This window comes from Olea europaea, chromosome 5 (genome assembly GCF_002742605.1).
Source record: "Olea europaea var. sylvestris chromosome 5, O_europaea_v1, whole genome shotgun sequence".
NCBI lineage: Eukaryota > Viridiplantae > Streptophyta > Magnoliopsida > Lamiales > Oleaceae > Olea > Olea europaea.
In genome coordinates this window covers 14,385,475-14,407,365 of record NC_036241.1, presented here as the reverse complement: position 1 = coordinate 14,407,365, position 21,891 = coordinate 14,385,475, and the positions used below count along the sequence as shown (strand labels likewise).

At 32.6% G+C, this 21,891-nt stretch overlaps 3 protein-coding genes across 5 annotated transcripts; 2 read left to right on the top strand and 1 right to left on the bottom strand.

Moving 5' to 3' along the window:
- Window positions 1-3,799: 3,799 nt before the first annotated feature.
- Window positions 3,800-5,836, bottom strand: LOC111394768 (putative cyclin-D6-1). Of its 3 annotated transcripts, none has more exons than XM_023020749.1 (6): window positions 5,218-5,836; window positions 5,047-5,133; window positions 4,843-4,950; window positions 4,559-4,766; window positions 4,279-4,427; window positions 3,800-4,202 (listed from the first exon to the last, which is right to left on the bottom strand). In XM_023020749.1, the coding sequence occupies exons 1-6, from the start codon at window positions 5,407-5,409 to the stop codon at window positions 3,963-3,965; spliced, it is 984 nt and encodes a 327-aa protein (XP_022876517.1). In that variant the 5' UTR covers window positions 5,410-5,836; the 3' UTR covers window positions 3,800-3,962. The 3 variants fall into 3 exon arrangements, with proteins under 3 accessions (XP_022876517.1, XP_022876519.1, XP_022876518.1); XM_023020751.1 differs by having other exon boundaries at window positions 4,342-4,427; XM_023020750.1 differs by having other exon boundaries at window positions 4,279-4,382.
- A 126-nt stretch (window positions 5,837-5,962) lies between these two features.
- Window positions 5,963-7,627, top strand: LOC111394769 (cytochrome b6-f complex iron-sulfur subunit 2, chloroplastic-like). The gene is made up of 5 exons (XM_023020752.1): window positions 5,963-6,126; window positions 6,193-6,434; window positions 6,921-7,038; window positions 7,139-7,321; window positions 7,410-7,627. The coding sequence occupies exons 1-5, from the start codon at window positions 6,088-6,090 to the stop codon at window positions 7,509-7,511; spliced, it is 684 nt and encodes a 227-aa protein (XP_022876520.1). The 5' UTR covers window positions 5,963-6,087; the 3' UTR covers window positions 7,512-7,627.
- Window positions 7,628-12,363: 4,736 nt separating this feature from the next.
- LOC111394280 lies at window positions 12,364-13,032 on the top strand. Its single transcript, XM_023020034.1, has 2 exons — window positions 12,364-12,661; window positions 12,710-13,032. The coding sequence occupies exons 1-2, from the start codon at window positions 12,364-12,366 to the stop codon at window positions 13,030-13,032; spliced, it is 621 nt and encodes a 206-aa protein (XP_022875802.1).
- The last annotated feature ends 8,859 nt before the right edge of the window (window positions 13,033-21,891 follow it).

The window sequence follows — 21,891 nt, the reverse complement described above, 5'->3', positions numbered from 1 at the left end:
CTCAAGATCCAGTGTTGAGAAAATTGAAAGAAGAAGTTAGTAAAGGTAAGCATACATATTATACCATTCGAGATGATGGAGCTTTAGTTATGGGAAACAGATTATGTGTTCCAGATAATTCGAAATTGAAGGGATAAATTCTAGAAGAGGCACATAGTTCAGCTTACGTGATGCATCCAGGTAGTACAAAAATGTATCGTGTACTCAAAGAACACTATTGGTGGCATGGAATGAAGAGAGAAATAACTGAGTTTGTATCCAGATGTCTCATTTGCCAGCAAGTGAAACCAGATCGTCAGAAAACAGCAGGATTGTTACAAACGTTGCCTATTCTTGAGTGGAAATGGGAACACATTATTATGGATTTTCTATTTGGACTTCTACAGACTTAGAGTGGACATGATGGCATATGGATCATTGTAGACAGATTGACGAAGGCTGCTAGATTTTTGCCTATTAAAGTCACTTACTCATTAGATAAATTGGCAAAAATATATGTTTACGAGATAATCAGTTTATATGGGCGGGCACCAGTATCTATTGTTTCAGATAGAGATTCTCGTTTCACTTCTAAATTTTGGCCCAGTTTACAGAAAGCTATGGGTACTAAACTTCATTTCAATACAGCTTTTCATCCACAAACATATGGTCAGTCAGAAAGAACAATTCAGACTCTGGAAGACATGTTACGAGCTTGTGTACTACAGTTCAAAGGGAATTGGGATACTCATCTTTCTTTGATGGAGTTTGCTTATAATAACAGTTATCATTCGAGTATAGAAATGACTCCTTTTGAAGCACTGTATGGTGGGAAATGCAGAACTCCAGTATGTTGGGATGAAGTTGGTGAAAGAAGGGTCCTGAATATGTCCAGATTACTACTGAGAAAGTAAAAATAATTAAAAAATAGTTAAAAACAGCCCAAAATAGACAGAAGAACTATGCAGATAGACGTAGAAGAAACTTTGAATTTGATGTTGGAGATATAGTTTTTCTGTGATTGTCTCCATGGAAAGGTGTTATCAGATTTGGTAAACGAGGTAAATTGAGTCCGAGGTATATTGGCCCATATGAGATTGTTGAATGCATCGGTCCAGTTGCGTATCGATTGGCTTTGCCAACAGAATTGTCCAAAATTCATGATGTATTCCATGTTTCTATACTTAGTAAGTATATTCCAGATCATCTCATGTTTTGGATTCACAATCCGTTGAGCTAAAGGAAAATCTTACCTATGAAGAAGAACAAGTTTTGCGTAGTAAGACTATTCTTTTTATTAAAGTCTTGTGGAGAAATCATGTTGTAGAAGAAGCGATATGGGAAAGTGAAGAGCAGATGCATTCTCAGTATCCATGACTTTTTCATACTTGATCAATCGAATTTCGAGGACGAAATTCTTTTAAGGGGGTGAGTTTTGTAATACATTAAGTTTAAAAAAAAAGTCAAACAAAAAAATAAAATAAAATATAGTATATGAGGCGGTGGAATTCCACCCAAAACAAAATTAATAACACCAACACACAACACAAAAAAAAGGGTACAGAGAGAAAAAGAGAAGGAAATAAAGGGAAAAGAGGAAGAAAAAGTAGGAAAAAAAGGAAAAAAAGGAAAAAATTTGCCAATGTATTAGGAATTAAGTGCTCTATCCTATTAAGTTTGAATTTCTCAATTTTGAAAGGTAAGTAAAAAGTTACTTATTGTTAAGTTATATTTGATTTTATAGTTGTTAGATTGTTACGTTATATTTAATTTTATTGAAAGGGTTAAGTGTAGTAAACTATGAAATTGAGTAAAATGAAAGAAAATTTAATTTTAGTAATTAAAGAAACTTTAGAAATCGCCTAAACGTGAAATAACTATGTTTAGGTATCACTTCTTTAATTATTGAAATTACTTAAATTAGTTAATTGTTAATTTAAAAATTATATTATATTTCAGGCGGCGATACGGATATCGAGACAGCGTACCAATCGAATTGATTTTGGCGTACATAGTTCTGTGAGTGGAAAAATATAAATATTTTTAAAATATTTATAAATTAAGTATATTGTCAAAGTATGTGCAATTATGTGTTCGAATTATATGGTTATTATGGAAATCTCTTTTATTATGATACATGTGGAATATCAAATATTATTTATGGCATATTTGTGACTTGCTATGTAAGACGTGTGATATTGAGATTTATTTGGTAATTGAGACATGTAATATTGAGATTGGCCAGAAAAGTACCAATGATTATACACTTCTTCTAGTTCACAGAGGAGCCTTGGCCGTGTTCCATCCTACACGGAGGGTCTTGACCTGACATTGGTCTTGATCGTGTACATATAGTTCACAGAGGGGTCTTGATCGTGTTCTAATTGATTATGAAAGGTCTTTGAGATCGGCTTTCGTTCACGGAGAGGGCCAAAAGCCCGTGGCGAAAGTTTTTAGCTCGAGATGCGGATTACATATTCCAGTAAGAGAGTACATTTTTGATAAATTTTTCAGCACGTTTGATGTGATGAGATTATAGCATGGTTATCAGCTGATATTATATCATGATTTTAAGATAATATTTTTATGACCTTATGTAGATATTTCACTTTTTGACTATAATTACATGATGGTAGCTTGTAAATTATCAAATGATATGAAGTTGATTTTCAATAAAAAAGTATAAATGAAAAATGTACATTTATTTTGAACTTCTCCACTCACTGAACTATCAACTCATATATTTTTCCATATTTTTCCTTATCAGGCAGCAGTTGAGAATCTGGGCATCTTTTGGAGTTGAGCCTTGATTTTGGAGTCAGAGTCATACGACAGAGTTTGTTAGTATGACTCACTTCATAAAACATGTAGTTAGTGTCTTGGGATGCATGTTCACGTCTAGCTGTGATTTTGCATCACTTGTAAATAGTTATGGGGCTCACTATGTGTTTTGTATCCATATGTATATTTTATTATATGTCTTATTAAAGGTTGATATTTCGACTTATCTTTATTGTGCTGTGCTATAGTTTGAGATTTGTATGAAATTGATCACATGTTGGTTAGTCCTGTTTATAGGGGAGATAATGCCGAAATTCTGTTAGAAAAATGATGTATAAAAAGTGATATATTATATTTGTAGTAGCCTTGATTGTGGGTCCAACTTTTAGTTGGTATCTATCATCGGCGCATGCCCCGTCCGGATTTAGTGGTGTTACACGGGGCAGGGTGTGTCAATAAATTTATTATATTCTCAATTTCAGATAGTTCATAGCTTCCTCGCAATCAAAAGCATCCTCGATATATTATGTTACCCTCAAAAAGGGTTTATCTTACGTTTTCATTTTCAATTCCATATTGCTCAAATCATTATCGTGAAACCCTAATTCCTCATTGTCTACATTGTAATTACATATATTTGTGCAAGAAAGAAATTCCAAAAATTCAAAGACGGGGTTCTTTTAGAAAGTAACTTCTAAACCAAGACAATGTATGTGCATAGTTGGGTTTTGTACATAGTCGATTCTAGCAAGCATTTAAGGCAGAGACCTTTAAGAATGTGTATGGTTCTTGATTCAACAACATATCAAGAATTCATGACTTAACGATCAAGAGAAGTACTTCTCTCAAGAAAATAAATAAATATGATAAAGAAACCTTCTAATTGTCCTTTGAATGCTTGGTTTCATCATAAGAGTGTGGATATCTTAAATCTAATTATCAAAAATGTTGAAAGAAAATTGTTAAGACTTGCAGAAATTAAAAGCACGTTCACAAAGTCACAATTTCTTAATTCCAAACTGATCAAATAGAGAGAAACTGAAAAACAATCAAAAAGTAATTGCATAAATTTGTGGATCCTAATATGACATAAGCTATATATCCTTCCAAATATTTGTTTAGTGTTTGATTTTTTTGAAAACATACAAAAAATGTTAGGTTCTTGATTTTTCTCTCATTCTTCTTTCAGTGCTTAAATTTCTTCAGCTAAAGAGACAGAAGTAACATTCATAGGCTCTTATAATCGATATGGGATCAAAACCCTTGTCGAGCTCACCCCAGGTCAATCCTATCCAATCCAGCTTGAAATCCATTGGACCATCTGGATCCCGCGGGATTTTATCTACAGTGCTCTTCTTCACGCCTGATGGCCCTGCAGATGAACTGGAAGCTTCCTCAGATGGATCCAGCTTTATCTTCTTAATGGATCTTAACGCCTCATTCTACACATATTTCCACATATTTATTAAAACGACGGTATTAAATTACATTAGACTAATTGTAGATTAATTAAATTACCAGTATTCCCATGGTGTTCATTAAATAGGGTGGATAAAATGAAATGAGGCATGTGAACTCAACAATGTTAGCCGGATATAGCCTAGAGGAAGCAACCAGAACAGCTAAAGCGGCCACAATCGATGGCCTGTACTGTGTGAGTTTCATAACTACAATTGAAATTCAAAAGAAAAAAAAAATTAAGCAACAAAAGTTCAAGAAACCTCAAGGAAAAACAAGAAAAGATTTCAGATAAAAAAAGAAGAAGAAAGAAAGAAAGAAAGAAAGATTAATCATGAACCTGCTTGAGACTTGATAATGATCTGATGAACAGAACGGCGCGGGATCACTGGATGTGTAGGTGACAGGATGTGGAAGCGATTGATGAAGTAGTCCACGAAGAAAATCGGAGTTATATATCGCATTTTCCATTTCAGTTGGCAGCAAATTGACAACTCCATTTTAGATACCTCCTCCATTTTGTACCTAAACAGAGGGTTTCCTGTGTCCTATGTTCACATTGCTCACAAGTCAATAGTATGCAGATTTATTTTTCTGATTCAAATTATAACTTAATTTAATCACCAGAAGTTGCCTGATTTTAAAATCGTCATTTCTCATCTTCGAAGCAATCGAGAGGCAACAGGTCAGAAAAAGATAAGTGTTTCGCTTGGGAGATCCTGGAATCACTTCCTGTAAAAAAATAAAAATAAAAATCACTAAATCAAATTATGTTCATCCAGAAAATTAAGAACAAGAAACAAAAACAAAAAATAATGTTAGTTTTACCGGGATATCATAAGTTGAAATGAATCGATCCATGTAGGCTACTGCCAAGTACGGTATGAATGCGTCAAATTTCTCACGTTTGGAGTTCTTCAATAATTAATCAAAAGATCTCATCATTCTCAAAAGCATAAAGAAATTTTCTGGATACAATAATTAATTGATGTTACTTGCCTGTTCCATAAACATAATGGCGTAACGGCGAAATGAACGGAATAGATGTATTTTAGCATAGAACGGAGGCGGCATGAATTCCTCTTCGGCATTGAAGTATTCGCAGAAGAGATCTTTATGGTCTTCTGGAATCAGATTGTAGTAGATATCATAGGGTAAGGAAATTTCTTCCTCTTTTTCTTGTGAATCCATCTTATTTTGCTTCTTTTGAATTTGATTCTCTGTTTATTTATTTTAGAGAGAGAGAGAGAGAGAGCTTTGAAGTGAAGTAGCTGGCATGGATTGATTCTGTGTTTCTTTCCGTGTATATAAGCTTCATACCGAAGAAGCGAAGAGTCCATTTTTGGGCGGTTAGTCCTGTAATTTGAGAGTTTTGACGGTAACGCCCCGTCAAGATTTGGCGGTAATATTAACGGAGGAATAGAAGGCTAGTGAGTTCTGAGTGTCCAAATTTGGGTAAATTTCAGCAATATTTCAATTGAGCCACTATACTTTAATTTGTCGAAATTGGGTCCCCTAAACTTCATTTTAATTTCAAATTTCTCCTAAATCCAATCCAACGTATCAAACTGAATGTCTTAGACTCTTATCTGGAGAAAAGCAAAAATTTCACGGGTCTGTCTTTCTTGATTCGGTCTGGTCCGATGCCGATAACCAAATTGCCTTTCATATCTATTTTTCTCAATTTTGGGGAAAATTTTTACCTAAAAACGTAAGAGTAAGATATCTTCAACATGTGGCTATGTTAGCTCATTCATCTTCCATCAAACATAACATTTTCTTCTTATCTTCATCACCTCCGGTTTATACTTCCTTTCATCCTACATATTTGAAGAAGATATCAACACTTTCTTCTGCAAATTCTCAATCATGGCCTCCTCTACTCTCTCCCCTCCCACCCCTTCTCAGGTAGAAATAAAAATTCCCAATTCTTTTATCTGCAGATTCTTGCACTGACATGCTTGTTTTTTCCAGCTTTGTTCAAGCAAGAATGGGCTGTTTGCTCCATCCCAAGCTGTAATGTTGAAGTCCACTGGGAGTTCTCAAAAGGGGAATGGAAAGGGTAATAAGATTAGATGCCAGGCTACTAGTATTCCAGCCGACCGGGTGCCGGACATGGGAAAAAGACAGCTTATGAACTTGCTCCTTTTGGGTGCTATTTCACTTCCCAGTGCTGGCATGCTGGTTCCTTATGCTTCTTTCTTTGCACCCCCCGGGTCAGTTTGATTTCATTTACTGATATATTGTGACTTGAATTGGAAGTACTTTTTTGGTATTACCGCAAAGTTTAAATATTTCGTTGGACACACACTTACTATCTGCACATTCTATAGGGTCCACAACTTGTAAAAAAGAGAATCAAATTTGTGTATGATAGTATCAAATTTCATAGGACTCACAACTTATATTTGACAACATCAAATATATTGTTCGACTTGATCTATGTCTCTTATCATCTCTTATCAAGATAATAAATCGTTCCTACATCTTCTAAAGAGTAAATGACGGAAAGGCTTTCTTGATTGATGATGAATTTCTGGCTTGTTTGTATCAAGAGATATTGATAAACTATTCTACCACTTTCTTTCAGCCAATAACTAGTAATCTCTTAAAGTAGGAAGGGGTGGACAAAGCCATTTTTTTTCTCAACAACATCTTCGTCATTTGATCTGAGTAGTGATTTATTCATCGATAATCAACAGGTCAGGAGGTGCTGGAGGTGGTCAAGTGGCTAAGGATGCCCTCGGGAATGATGTAATAGCAGAAGTGTGGCTGAAAAACCACGGACCCGGTGACAGAACCCTTACTCAAGGCTTGAAGGTACTCTTTTCTCATGAGCATAGTTCGATTCACTACTGCACACCAAATATTCCCACCCTCTAAATTTCTAAGAGACGTCTAATGCGAAAAACAAGAGCAGGGAGATCCGACCTACCTGGTAGTCGAAAATGACAGAACACTGGCTACCTATGGTATAAATGCTGTGTGCACACATCTGGGATGTGTTGTGCCATGGAATACAGCAGAGAACAAGTTCATTTGTCCATGCCACGGCTCTCAATACAACAATCAAGGCAGAGTTGTTAGGGGTCCTGCTCCTCTGGTAAGAACAAATTCTCGTATTTTTTTTCTTTTTTCTTTTTAATTTGTTGTGTGCTAACAAATATTATGTTCTCCACTATTTGGAACAGTCCTTGGCTCTGGCACATGCAGATGTTGATGATGGAAAAGTTGTGTTTGTTCCATGGGTTGAAACTGATTTCAGAACAGGAGATGCTCCATGGTGGGCTTGAAGTCTTTATATAGATATGTTTTGTTTTCCACATTTTCATTCAATTCAGGAGAACTGTAAACTTCAATTGAAGAAAAATGATATGCATATTCAAATTTACTTTGTTGTTATCATTTACCTTTGATCGTGGAAATTACGTTTTCTCCAAAGTACATTTGTATCCTTAACGTAACATTCTAGAACACACATACTTCATGGAAAATACAAAACAATACGAGGAACATTTGATAAATAATTCAAAAAAAAATCTCATGTAAGCTACGAATTTAAAATTGATCACAAACCCCATTGTATATAATAGAAGCCAAATGCAAGACAGAGTCAAATTTGAAATGAGATTTCTTGATTCCAGGGTTTAAGATCCAGCTACAAATTGAAATAAGATACATACTCTTCACAAATTGAAGTAAAATGACACAGCTCTGAGTCATACACGACTCTTCATGAATGTTATAAAAAAATTGATCTTTTCCCTTCCATAATGCAAACCTGAGATAACGCATTGCTTATTTATACAGATCTATGGAGCAGTAAGACTGCAAAAATTTCTTTTTCATTTCTTTTTTCTCTCTAAGCATTTGATGCCTCTGGAAGTTCACATATTAGGTTGCTTGTTTTGTCTCTTAGCTTTATTTGTCAATCTTCAAAACATATATAATTGTCTTCACATCTGTATAAACAAAGAATTGATGATAAAATATGTCTATGAAAAAGTATAAATTTAAATAGAACGCGATTAGTTTGGAACGTATAAAGTCTTCTAAGTATGAATCTAACCTAATTTAAATATTAAATGCTTCTCCTTACATCATGTGTGAATTTTGAGTTAATTGTTCCAATGGTCATTGAACTTAGGTCCATAACTTTGATTAACCACTGAATTTTAAAATGTCGAGTTTTGGCCACTGAATTTTGAAAAATGTCGAGTTTTGATCATTGAAGTTAGATCTATGTCTTCGATTGCTCACTGAAATTTAAAATATCGAATTTTGGCCACGAACTTTGAAAAATGTTGTACAGTTTTTGAAAAATGTTGTACATTACTCATTGTACTTTAGAAAATGTTGTACATTATTCACTGTAAATACGATATTTTTCAAAGTTCAATAGTTATGCTAGTGAGTAACGTACGGCATATTACAAGGTTCAGTAACCAAAATTCGACATTTTAAATTTTAGTGAGCAATAAAAAATATGGACCTAATTTTAATGATCAAAATTCGACATTTTTTCAAAATTCAGTGATCAAAACTTAACATTTTAAAGTTAAGTGACCAATCAAAAACATTGATCTAAGTTCAGTGACCAAAACTCGACATTTTTTAAAGTTCAATGGCCAAAACTCGACATTTTAAAGTTCAATTGCCAATCAAATATATGGATCTAAGTTCAATGATCATTGGAACAATTAACTCACGAACTTCCGGGGTACTTTTAATATTAGCCATGTCAAACAACCAATTTTCCACTTTAACCAAAAAAATTTGACATTCACCACAAAGGCCTATTCTTGTGTAAAAGACGAAAATACCTTTAAATGAGTTATTCAATTACAAAAATAGAAATCTGCTAAAAAGACCAAAATATCCTTAAGTTACAAATTAAAATCCAAACACCTCTCAATTGAGATTTAAAAACGAAGTCACTCTTTTTCATCAATTTACTCTAACACGATAAAAACTCTTTCATTTTTCATCCACTTCAACCTCAAAATTTCATAAACTTATCAGTTATCAACCTCAACAAAAATATTTCGTTAAATTTCAGCACTTTTATTCGGTAAGTATCTTTTCCTATTGTTTAATTTTGTTTTTAATAAAGTCATATATTTGTTTAAATGGTAGAAAAAAATAATATTAGAACCGAAGTGAAAGCTGACACCGATCGCCGGAACGAACTATGGTCCATACGGACCATTAAAATGGTCCGTAACGGACCACATGGTCCGTTGTTTCGAACTATGGTCCGTTCCGAACCACATGGTCCGCAACGGACCATGTTCTGGTCCGGATCCGGACTCGAATTATTTTTTTTTAATTTTCTAAATCAATTTTAATTTTTATGTTAAAAAATGTAATTAAATATGAAAAAAATAATATATATGTTAAGATAATGAACGAAATTTAGAGATAGATTAAATAGATATTTATTTATTTTTTACTTAAATATATGTTTAGTAATTAAATATACGAAATAAATAATAAATATATGTTTAATAATAAATATATGTTTAGTGAATTAATTATGGAAACAATTAATATAATTAATTAAAGAAATACTTAAATGGAAATATTAATATATTTTAATTCAAATAAATAATCAAAATAGAGTAATTAAACATGATATCAATAATATACATAATTAACAAAATATTTAACGAATAAATGAAATTGAATAATAATTTTCTTACTTAACCAATTAAGATAATTAATTAAAGAAATAGTAAAAGGAAAAATCGAATAAAATATTATTATTTTTATTCAAATAAATAATCGAAATAGAATAATTAAATATAAAATGAATAATATACATAATTAACGAAATATTTAAAAAATAAATTAAATTCAATAATAATTTTTTTACTTAACCAATTAGATAATTAATTAAAGAAATGATTAAATTACAAATCGAATTAAATATTATTATTTTTATTCAAATAAATAATCGAAATAGAATAATTAAATATGAAATGAATAATATACGTAATGAACGAAATATTTAAAGAATAAATTAAATTGAATAATTTTTTTTACTTATTGAATTAAGATAATTAATTAAAGAAATAGTGAAATGAAAAATCGAATTAAATATTATTATTTTTATTCAAATAAATAATCGAAATAGAATAATTAAATATGAAATGAATAATATACGTAATTAACGAAATATTTAAAGAATAAATTAAATTGAATGATAATTTTCTTACTTAACGAATTAAGATAATTAATTAAAGAAATAGTGAAATGAAAAATCGAATTAAATATTAATTTAAATTATTCAAATAAATAATCCAATTAAATTTTTTTACTGATTCTTTTTTTGTTATTAATTGTGTTGTATAGTGTAAAAAACTATGGAACATTTCTAGAACAACGAGTTTGAGTATATTTTTAATGATTACTATGATGTCACTGATAATTGTTTAATTCGTAATGCAGGTATGGCAAAAGCATGTGTCCCAATCTGTTACTTCGACGAATTTCAAAGGAAACAAAATGGTCAATGAGAATGAAAATGGACGAGTGAATGAGAAGGGGTTGCTGCTATTTCGATAACAAAAAATACATCGTTTACGAAAATGTACAATGAAATAGAAAACATGCTTAACGTCGATTCCTCTCAGTACTATATGGAATTAGGATTTTTATTTCAAAAGAATTCAACAATTTCGATTCCACATTTGAAGGTTACTTCTGAAGTGCAAATAAAGCATGTAATTCAATTTAACTAATGTCGAAAGACAACTCCTATTTGCGTAAATTTGTTGAAGAAAAATGTCCCCGAAGGTGAACACGAAGTTTTCGATGGAGAGGATCGTAACGAGAATGATTTTTGGGATACTGTTGAGATTGCTCGTGATGATGATGTGGTTATTCCTGGGAGAGTTGCTACTCGCCATGATGTCACCGTTACACAAAGGATTTACGAGGAAGTTCAAGATAACGAGGATGAAAGGCCATTTACAAATCAGGATTTGATTGCTTTATCCAGACAGAGACATGAGTCTGATCGGAGTTCACATGCTGGGCCGAGTACACGGTCTTCTAATTGTTCGCGTATAGTTCCTGATGATGAAGATTTACATGTCGATCAATTGTTTGACACGAAAAGAGATTTGCAAAAAGCTGTGCACCGAATTGCAATGAAACATAATTTTGAGTTTAAGGTAAAAAAATCAAACAAGTCTACATACACAATTATTTGTGTGGACAACAGTTGCAGTTGGCGTTTGAGAGCAACAAAAATGGACACAAATGAGTTCTTTGTAATTCGCAAGTATGCGCGGGAACATACTTGTGAAGTGGGTATTCATCAAAATGATCACAGGCAAGCTCGATCATGGTTTATTGGTCGACAGATAATGCACAAGTTTCAGGACCCACGGACGATTTACAGACCTACAGATATCATCAATGACATCCGTCGGGAGTATGGGGTAGTTATGAGTTACCAGAAGGCCTGGAAGGCAAAAGAATGTGCATTGGAAGATTTAATGGGTTCAACAGAGGAGAGTTATGCCAAATTGGCCAGGTATTGCCACAACATGGTGAGAACTAATTCTGACTCGGCGTTTTTTATTAAAACCGATGGGCAGAATAGCTTTAAGTATTTTTTTATGACTCTTGGACAATGCATTAGAGGTTTTCGAAATGCGATGCGACCTCTAATTCTAGTTGATGGTACAGTCCTAAAAGCTAGATATGAAGGGAAGTTGATTATTGCTACATGTCAAGATGCCAACATCCAAATTTACCCTCTTACATTTAGCATTGTCGATGGAGAGACTGATCTAGCAATGCGTTGGTTCTTCACGAAACTGAGAGAAGTAATTGGGGACATCGAGAACCTTGCATTTGTGACTGATCGGGGGCAGTCAATAATAAATGGTATAGCCGAAATTTTTCCGAAAGCACATCATGGTTATTGCATGTACCACATTCAGGGCAACTTGAAGACTAGGTACCGGGGCAGTGGCATCGTTGCATTGTTTAGGAGAGTTGCAGAAGAACTTTGAAGAGTTTACAAAGTTCATGGGCGAAATAGAACATAAATAAGAAAGTGCATGGGAATATCTATCAAATATGGGGGTCGAACATTGGACACGGTCACATTTTTCAGGACGTCGATACAACATGATGACATTGAATAATGCGGAGTCGCTCAGTGCATTATTCAAGAAGGATCGAGAGTTACCAATTCTCACAATGATTGAACATATTCGTAGCATGTTGCAACAGTGGTTTTATGACAGACGTGAGGAATCCCAGAATTGCACAAGTGTGCTAGTTCCGGCACAGGAAGATCGACTATTCAAAACTCTGGAAGTGGGAAAAGCTCCATTTGTGGAACCACTAGATCAATTTCGCTTCTCCGTGAGATGTGGGCGTAATGTTGGATACATTGTAGACTTGAATGACAATACCTGCACGTGTAGATAATTTCAGTTGGAGAGTTTTCCATGTGCGCATGCTGTCGCAGTGGCTATGTATAGAGGATTTCCACCACACAGCTTATGCAGTCATTATTACATGGCTGATTTTTGGAGAGCAGCGCATGCCGAAACTATATTTCCTTTACCAAATGAAGTCGAATGGGAAGTTCCTGATTATATTGTAGCACTTAATTATTTGTTGCCACCTGAAGTTCGAACGCGTACTCCTGGTCGTAGACGGACGTCTAGAATACCATCTACAAGAGAGTTTCCACAATCGCGTAAGTGCGAAAGGTGCGGCGCTACAGGACATACACGTCGATTTTGTACAAGTCAAATCCCACTAAATAATGACTCGAAGGATGTGTAGTATCTATATAAATCATATGTATTCTCTATTTGTAATATACTTTTTCTATTCTCAATTTAAATCGGATGTAATTTTAATCACATTGTTTAATTACTCTTTCTAACAGCATATTTGAATAAAAAAATAGGTTAAGTATAATAAATGTATAATTGGTTAAATTTTTTTAATTAATTATATTAATTGGTTAAGTAAAAAATTAATTATTTCATATTTAATTACTTATTTCGATTATTTATTTGAATAAAAATAATAGCACTTAGTTCGAGTTTTCGTTGAAGTATTTCTTTCATTAATTATCTTCATTTGGCACGTATATTTTATTATTTATATTCCTTTTAAATTATATTTCGTTAATTATCTTAGTGTGTATATTGCTTATTTAATATTTGATTGCTATATTTCGATTACTTATGTAAATGAAAATAATAATTATTCTATTTATTTTCTTTTAATACAAGTGAGGAAACGATAAATATTAACTGACAATATGGAGAGATTACAGACACAACAACAATGTAAATTAAAATAATAATATTTTGTTAATTAAATATTTTAAAAAATTATTACATTACAACAAGAATTATACTGAAATAAACAACATTTACATTTCAATAAAATAATATACAATGCACTAAGGACCACAGTTATATTCATACAAGTCGCAAGCTAATTTATGCCTCCACATATCAATCCAAGACTTATTTATTGTCTCAACATTGCGGCCAGTACTCAAAAACTCTATGTACTTTATTGCAAATAAGCCACAATCGCCCCTGCAACCGAAGAAGAATATATTTGTTCGATAACATATAACTGAAAATTAAAAGGTAAAATTAAAAAGTTTTAAATCCTTACGATCTTTCTTGTTTTGCCGTCGTCATGTTCCGCACAATGGCTAATATGTCATTTACTCGAATCATCGCCTGATTAGCCATCAAGGGCACTATCACAGCCATTGGCTCCAGTATTTGCTCCAGTTGACTTTGTGTCAGACAGCTGTGATCAGAGTCGTACACATACATAGTGGAATTAGCAAATACGATTTCCAGTGAAAAACAGTGTGAGTTCGCGATCACTGGAATGTACATATGTGTACAATCCGTCCACGGATTTCCGCACCTCGGCTGTAGCCCAATCACCCACTCTACCATGTACTCGGGCAGAACATATTCATTCCCCTTGCTTAGGAGGTCGTGATGCTCAATATCTACGATACGAACAAACTCAGAGCTTAGGATAACTCGACTATGACTGTCATAAGATTTCGGGCATCTCTGAGCTCGATCGCGTAACAATTCCATAGCCAAGTCGATATGCTGAAACAAAAAAAAAAACTAACAAAAAAGATAAGAGACGTTTAAGTAAATGAACCAAGAACTTCTATAAATATAATAAATGAAAACTCAAAAAACTTACATCATCGGCGAGCCAAGCTGAGGTCGTCAGTACATCTTCGAACCACCTTTTAGCATTGGGCACGGTCGTACAGCCGATGGTATAACTATCTCTGAAAAATGAAAAAAAGTTACGAAAAATACAAAAAAATAGTAGTAAAATCATAAAATACTTACTCAGACTTAAGGGGTTTGAACCAATCATCGAACGCCTTCTGTCTGACCGGGTCGACGTCGCGAAAAAGATTGGGGAACGTCCCATCCACAAACCCCCTTCTCTTCGCCTCGGTCGTGTATGGGGAAACAATATGCTATGACGGCAATCACGATCTCTTACCGACCATTAGTTCTGGCGCGTCATTAACACGCTTCTTACCCTTCGACACCTCCGTCGCCCCCTCCGACACGAATACTACATCGTTATCCGTCATCTCTAGCGTCCTCTCGTCCTCCGCAACCCCCTCATCCCCCTCTACTACCACCTTTGGTGTCCCTTCGCTACCTCCTCGGTCACCCCCTCCGGCACTCCTATCTCTCCCTCCGGCACCCCTGTCCCTCCCTCCACCCCCTCTGTCATCCCGACCTCCTCCGTCACCTCCACCCCAACCTCCTCCGCCCCGACCATCCCGACCTCCTCCGGCACCTCTACCCCAGCCATCCCGGCCTCCTCCGGTACCTCCGACCCGACCTCCATCCCCTCCATCCCGGGCTCCGGCACCGAATAAAAAAACTCATCGATTCCTGCGGCCGTTGCCCACCAATCTCGAGGAACACCAGTCTCCCCGACACTCCCTCTGACAGAACCTCGGAAGCCTGCTACATCGCCCCGAAGTGCTACAACCTCAGTATGAAGCTCTCCTAAATCTTGTCACAGCACTCCAATCTCATCTCGCAATGCTACTACCTCTGTCGTAATACCCCGTCGCAGCACTCCTATCTCCTCTCGTAGTGCTACTACCTCTGTCGTAAATTTACATTGCATCGTTCCCAGCTCCTCTCTAATAATACCAGTCATGCGTGCAAAGAAATCATCTGAATAACGGGTCTGACTGGGTGCAGGCGATCCACGTGGAAGGTGGGGTGGGTGCGGGAGACAGAGATCTCCTCGGAGAATGTGATAATGGCGGTAGAGGTGATCTCATCGGTGGAGGTGACGGAGATCTCATCGGTGGAGATGAAGGAGATCTCCTACGTGGAAGTGCTCGTCGTTCTACTGGATGACGCTCCTACACAGAGAAGACAATTAATATTAATAATCCACGCATGAATATTATAAATCAGATTAAATAATGATATTAAATAAACGTACCCTATTTCTATCCGGAACAGACTCAAACACTTGATCGTTTTCAATAGGTCGAACATGCAATTCACGTACATACATTTGATCCTTCTCTTCCATCGAAACAACCAACTCAGCATGAACTTCGAGCTGACATATCATATTTCAACATGTTAACGAGCATGTATCGAGCTGAGTTAATGTACGTACAATATAAATTGCAAATATATAATACTCACATGAGGATCGTCGAGGATAGCTGTCAAATCTTTAGCCGATGGCTTCTCATGTGCTCGCTAATGAAGCATTTTTGGGTAGCTAGTCTCCCTTCTAATCGCCCATTTGCTACCCAAAGCAGGGATAACTTCATATATATATATATATATATATATAAATTCCTCTATTATATAAATTTTCTGGATTAAGTAATTGTAAACCATGAGTTTGGAATCTATTATAATCTTGTTCAGGATCTATAAGTTCTTCTATATTCTGATTATACTGAGGTTGTCTATGTAAAATTCTTTCTATAATATTTGTACTTATATTAGAAGTACTATGTCTACCTCTATCATAGGGTTCTGAGGATGATCCTACTTCCCTAATAGTTCTTGATCTACCAGGAAAATTATTCATACTTTATAAAATGTTGTAGATAATTTTCTAGTTATTTTTTCTTTACCTGTATTTTTTAAACTTATTCTATCAAGATTATTTATTATATTTTCAATTTCTTGATTAGGTTTATTTTCTATATTATTTAATTTTTTATTTATATTTTCAATTGCTTCTATAGTTTTAAGATCTGGAAATTTTTCTTTATTTTCTACTTTAGAAATTTTATTTATAATTGTCAGATTTTGTCCTTTAATAAAATCTAAATTTTCACGAATTTTATTAATATCTTTCTCAATATTAAAAATTCTTTTTTCTAAAGAGCTAATTTCTCCATTTAATTTACTAATCTCTTTTATTAAAAGATCCAGTTTTAAAATTCTAATATGAGTAATAAAAAGAATCTAATGAAAAATTTGTATGATCTGACAAATAATTATTATCTATATTGTCTAATTCAATCCTTAGTTTTAGATCTGATATAAATATCTGATCAAAACTGTCTATAAAATATTCTTCTCTAAATTCTGAAATTAAAGATCTATATAGAATCTGTTCTTTTAATTCTGGGTGTAAATTTTTAGTTACTTGTAATATAGCAAATAAATAATCTATAGATTTATATTTTTCTAAAGAAATTAATTCTATACCGTATTCAAAAATCTCTTCTATTTCTTTATAAAATGTAAAACTATAAATTATTTTTTCTAGATCTACAAGTAAAATTCTAAAAATCATAAAACAAGTAAGTATCTTATAAAAATTCAGAGAATTTTACCTTCTAAAAGTCTGAAGAAGTATACTGAAATCACCAACACCGGAACAAAGGCTCTGATACCAAATGAGAGGGGGGGTCCTGAAATAAGGTTAATATTTCAAGGATTTGGAGGCTGTTATAAGAGGTTGTTAAAACAAATTATAAAAATCCTACTCAGTACTCTTCTTAATTGAAATATCTTTTTTCTTTTGATAAAATAATATCCCTTTTTTTTTTTCTTTTTTTTTTTAAAACATGCCATCTGAGATATATGAACTTGGGCCTAACTCCATTCTTGTAAGGACACCACTGGCACTCCCTTAACAAGAATTCTTAAAACAGTGATCCCTTTCCCTCTTCTATGCGTCTTCTAGCCTCTCCACTGGGCCTTTACGCTTTGAGAGGTCACTCAGGGCTTATTTTAAAAACAGTTTAAAACTTTTAACTTGAAGTTAAGACATGCTCTTATCATATACTCAGCATGAAACATAAGATTCTTTACAAAAATCAAAAAATTTTATAAACAGAAAATGTTCTTATAAGATCTGGAATTAATATTAACTATTAGCACCATATCTTAGAACTATAAAGCATACCTACCGGAATGATCCATCGGTAGTTCTTAAATAAAATATTTTTGTGGGATATTATTCTATCTAAGAATAAGAACAATTAAGAATTTTCCTTTCGGGAGAGAAAGAAAATTAGAACATATTTGAGAGAATTCAAAACTTGTATTGTATTGATTTTCTTGTGTTTACAAATGAAAGAATGGTCTCCTTTTATAGGAGAAGAAAGATAAAGAAAACGTTTTTCAAAAGCAAGGAATCTTTGCTTTTTTCAAAACGTCAAAAAGAAAACAGTAAAATATATGCTATCAAATCTTACTTTATCAAACAGTAAGATTCTTTTCAAAAAGAAAACAGTAAAAGCTATGCTATCAAATCTTACTTTATCAAACAGTAAGATTCTTTACAAATTTTTCTAAAAGAAAACAGTAAAAATTCAATCTTTTCGTACAATAATTCTTGATTTTTCTTTGGATTTGTCTTCAAATAGTTTTGCCAAGTGTCTTCTTTATGCTGGAATCATTATCTTGTTTCATAATTGTGTCTGCCAATGCTGTCTAAAGAATAGAAAAAGAAAAAGAATGTGAGTGTAGTAAAGAAAGAGAATGTCAATTAATAGAAAAAGAAGAATTTGATAATTTTATAGAAGAATATGAAGAATATTATGAACATTTTAAGGAAGATGAAGAATCATGTTTAGAATTTGTAGAAATTGAAAAAATATATAACTTGTTAGTAACAGAACAAGATATAGAAAATATGATTAGTAAATTAGAAAAATTAGAAATTTTAGGAGAAAATATATTGAAATATTGGGAAAAAGATAAAGTTTTTTGTGAAATAAAAATAAAAAACCTAGAATATATAATAAAAACAAAAAATATTGAAGCTACAAATCAAGATCAGGAAGACTTTAAAATGCATATAACAGATTTATTAAAATTAGGAGTAATTAAAAAATCAGAAAGTCTACATAGATCAGCAGCTTTTATAGTTAGAAAACATTCAGAAATTATTAGACGAAAAAGTAGAATGATGATTAACTATAAAAGATTAAATGATAATACAATAGATGATGCTTATAATATTCCAGATAAGACAGTTTTAATAAATAAGATTTAAGATTGTAATATCTTTAGTAAGTTTGATTTAAAATCAGGTTTTTGGCAAGTAAAAATGCACCCAGATTCAATAGAATGGACAGCCTTTACTAGCCCAGAAGGACATTTTGAATGGTTAGTCATGCCATTTGGATTAAAAAATGCCCCTAGTATTTTCCAAAGAAAAATGGATAGTATTTTCAATAAACATAATAAATTTATTATAGTTTATATAGATGATATTCTAGTATTTAGTAAAAATAGGAGAGAACATAGAGGACATTTACAAATTTTATTTTCAGAATTTATTAGACATGGTTTAATTATAAATAAAAAGAAAATGTTCTTATTTAAAGAATATATAGAATTTTTAGGAGTAAATATAGGAAAAGGAAAAATAGAATTACAACCTCATATAGCTCGGAAAGCTTTAGAGTTTCCAGATAAACTTGAAGATCTTAAACAGTTACAAAAATTTTTAGGATTAGTTAATTATGCTAAACCCTTTATTAAAATTTTAGGAAAAATTGCAGGACCTTTATATGGTAAAACTTCACCAAAAGGTCAAAGATATTTTAATATAGAAGATATTAAATTAGTCCAAAAAATAAAAGAAAAATTAAAAGACTTACCTAAATTATCCATGCCATTAGAAATAGATTATTTAATTATAGAAACAGATGGTAGTATAACAGGATGGGGAGCAATTTCAATTGCAAAACCAAATAAATATGCAGATAAAGAAAGTGAAAAAATTGTAAGATATAATAGTGGAAATTATAAAGAAAAAGGTAATATAAGTAACATAGATTTAGAATTACTTGCAGTTAATTATGCATTAGATTCCTTTGAATTATTTATTATTTCTAAAAAAGAAATTACTTTAAGAACAGATTGTGAAGCAATTGTAAGTTTTGTTAATAAAATGAAATTAGAAAATAAAAGAAGTAATAGAAGAAGATGGTTAAATTTTATAGATAGAATTACTAATACTGGATTAGTAATTAATTTTGAACATATTAAAGGTAGTGATAATCAGATCGCAGATATTTTAAGCAGAATAATTAAAAATAAAGAATATGACTGATTATTTATTGCAGATGCAAAGACCAAGAGGTCCCAGACCAGGATTGCCAATTGCTGGCAGTTCAAGTTCATCATTTCCTCAGACTAATTTAGCACAGACTCATGACAAGTTAAGATTTGGTAATGTAGAATTACTTTGTTTTCCAAATAGTAATATTAGTTTTAAGACATTATCTCATATTTCAGTAACAAAATCAGAAAAATGTATTTTAGACAATCTATGGATTTCTTATAATAAGAATCCTAAAGATCAAAAATATTTTTTAGCATGTTTAAATGCTCTTTCAGAACACTTTAGCCAAGATCATAAAAAATTTAAGTGCTATGTTGTTTTACAAGGAAGACTTCCAGGAATTTATCATACCTGGTTAGAAGTTTCAGACTGCATAAAGAATTTTCCAAATCCTCTTTATAAAGGATTTTATTCAATTTCAGAAGCATTAGAAGAATGTAGAAAATTTATAGAAATTAATTATTTTGTTGCTCATTCTTTAAAGAATGTTTCAGATCAAGCTTTAGACTATGTTTCTAAATTTTGCGAACATTGTGAATGTATGACTAAGAATTTTAAAATTTTAAATGAATCTAATTAGTCTTTACAACAAGAAAAATTAGTTTTACAAAAGAAAATTTCTGAATTAGAACAGGAAATTATTAATTTAAAGATCTCAAATCCAATTGCTCAGACACAAGCAGGTACTATAGAGCCCAAGAATTCTATAGCTAGTCCAGCTCAAACGGAAGCTGGTAAAGACTTATCAAATCCGTTTATGGTTCTGGGCTTACCAAAAACTCAATAGACTCAGGGGACTGTTGATTCTCCTACTTCTCAATTTAATCAGACTCAACAGGCTGAAAATCCTGTTACAGATAACAAAAATTTTTCTGAAGATCAGACACAGCAGATTGGTAATTCTTCTACTAGACTTATCAGTCCAATGGACCTTAAACAGAAAAGCCCAATTAATTTTCCAGAACCATTTCAATCAGCTCAAGATCCAGAACAGATTTCTCAATCAGATATTAGAAGAATCAAAGAAATGTTTGAGAAAATTGAAGAAATACAGCAACAAGTTAAACAAAGCACTACAAAGAAAAAGAAAATACAGATTAAAAAGAAAAATAAAGGCAAAAAGAAAATTGAACAAGAAAAAGATTTGGATAATCTTGAAGACAATAACTCAGAAGATGATGATAATCTAGAAGGATGTATGACGGAGGAGATTCTTTAGACAGCATTGGCAGACACAATTATGAAACAAGATAATGATTCCAGCATAAAGAAGACACTTGGCAAAACCATTTGAAGACAAATCCAAAGAAAAATCAAGAATTATTGTACGAAAAGATTGAATTTTTACTGTTTTCTTTTAGAAAAATTTGTAAAGAATCTTACTGTTTGATAAAGTAAGATTTGATAGCATATATTTTACTGTTTTCTTTTTGACGTTTTGAAAAAAGCAAAGATTCCTTGCTTTTGAAAAACGTTTTCTTTATCTTTCTTCTCCTATAAAAGGAGACCATTCTTTCATTTGTAAACACAAGAAAATCAATACAATACAAGTTTTGAATTCTCTCAAATATGTTCTAATTTTCTTTCTCTCCCGAAAGGGAAATTCTTAATTGTTCTTATTCTTAGATAGAATAATATCCCACAAAAATATTTTATTTAAGAACTACCGATGGATCATTCCGGTAGGTATGCTTTATAGTTCTAAGATATGGTGCTAATAGTTAATATTAGTTCCAGATCTTATAAGAACATTTTCTGTTTATAAAATTTTTTGATTTTTGTAAAGAATCTTATGTTTCATGCTGAGTATATGATAAGAGCATGTCTTAACTTCAAGTTAAAAGTTTTAAACTGTTTTTAAAATAAACCCTGAGTGACCTCTCAAAGCGTAAAGGCCCAGTGGAGAGGCTAGAAGACGCATAGAAGAGGGAAAGGGATCACTGTTTTAAGAATTCTTGTTAAGGGAGTGCCAGTGGTGTCCTTACAAGAATGGAGTTAGGCCCAAGTTCATATATCTCAGATGGCATGTTTTAAAAAAAAAAA

What these genes read in the sequence shown, in the direction of transcription:
- LOC111394768 (XM_023020749.1), bottom strand. Translation starts at nt 5,409, where the DNA reads ATGGATTCACAAGAAAAAGAGGAAGAAATTTCCTTACCCTATGATATC. An exon ending in CCATTATGTTTATGGAACAG is followed by an intron (nt 5,134 to 5,217) that starts GCAAGTAACATC and finishes TAATTATTGAAG; the next exon opens with AACTCCAAACGTGAGAAATT. An exon ending in CATTATCAAGTCTCAAGCAG is followed by an intron (nt 4,428 to 4,558) that starts GTTCATGATTAA and finishes TTTCAATTGTAG; the next exon opens with TTATGAAACTCACACAGTAC.
- LOC111394769 (XM_023020752.1), top strand. Translation starts at nt 6,088, where the DNA reads ATGGCCTCCTCTACTCTCTCCCCTCCCACCCCTTCTCAG. An exon ending in TCTTTCTTTGCACCCCCCGG is followed by an intron (nt 6,435 to 6,920) that starts GTCAGTTTGATT and finishes GATAATCAACAG; the next exon opens with GTCAGGAGGTGCTGGAGGTG. An exon ending in CCCTTACTCAAGGCTTGAAG is followed by an intron (nt 7,039 to 7,138) that starts GTACTCTTTTCT and finishes AAACAAGAGCAG; the next exon opens with GGAGATCCGACCTACCTGGT.
- LOC111394280 (XM_023020034.1), top strand. Translation starts at nt 12,364, where the DNA reads ATGATGACATTGAATAATGCGGAGTCGCTCAGTGCATTATTCAAGAAG. An exon ending in GAATGACAATACCTGCACGT is followed by an intron (nt 12,662 to 12,709) that starts GTAGATAATTTC and finishes ATGCTGTCGCAG; the next exon opens with TGGCTATGTATAGAGGATTT.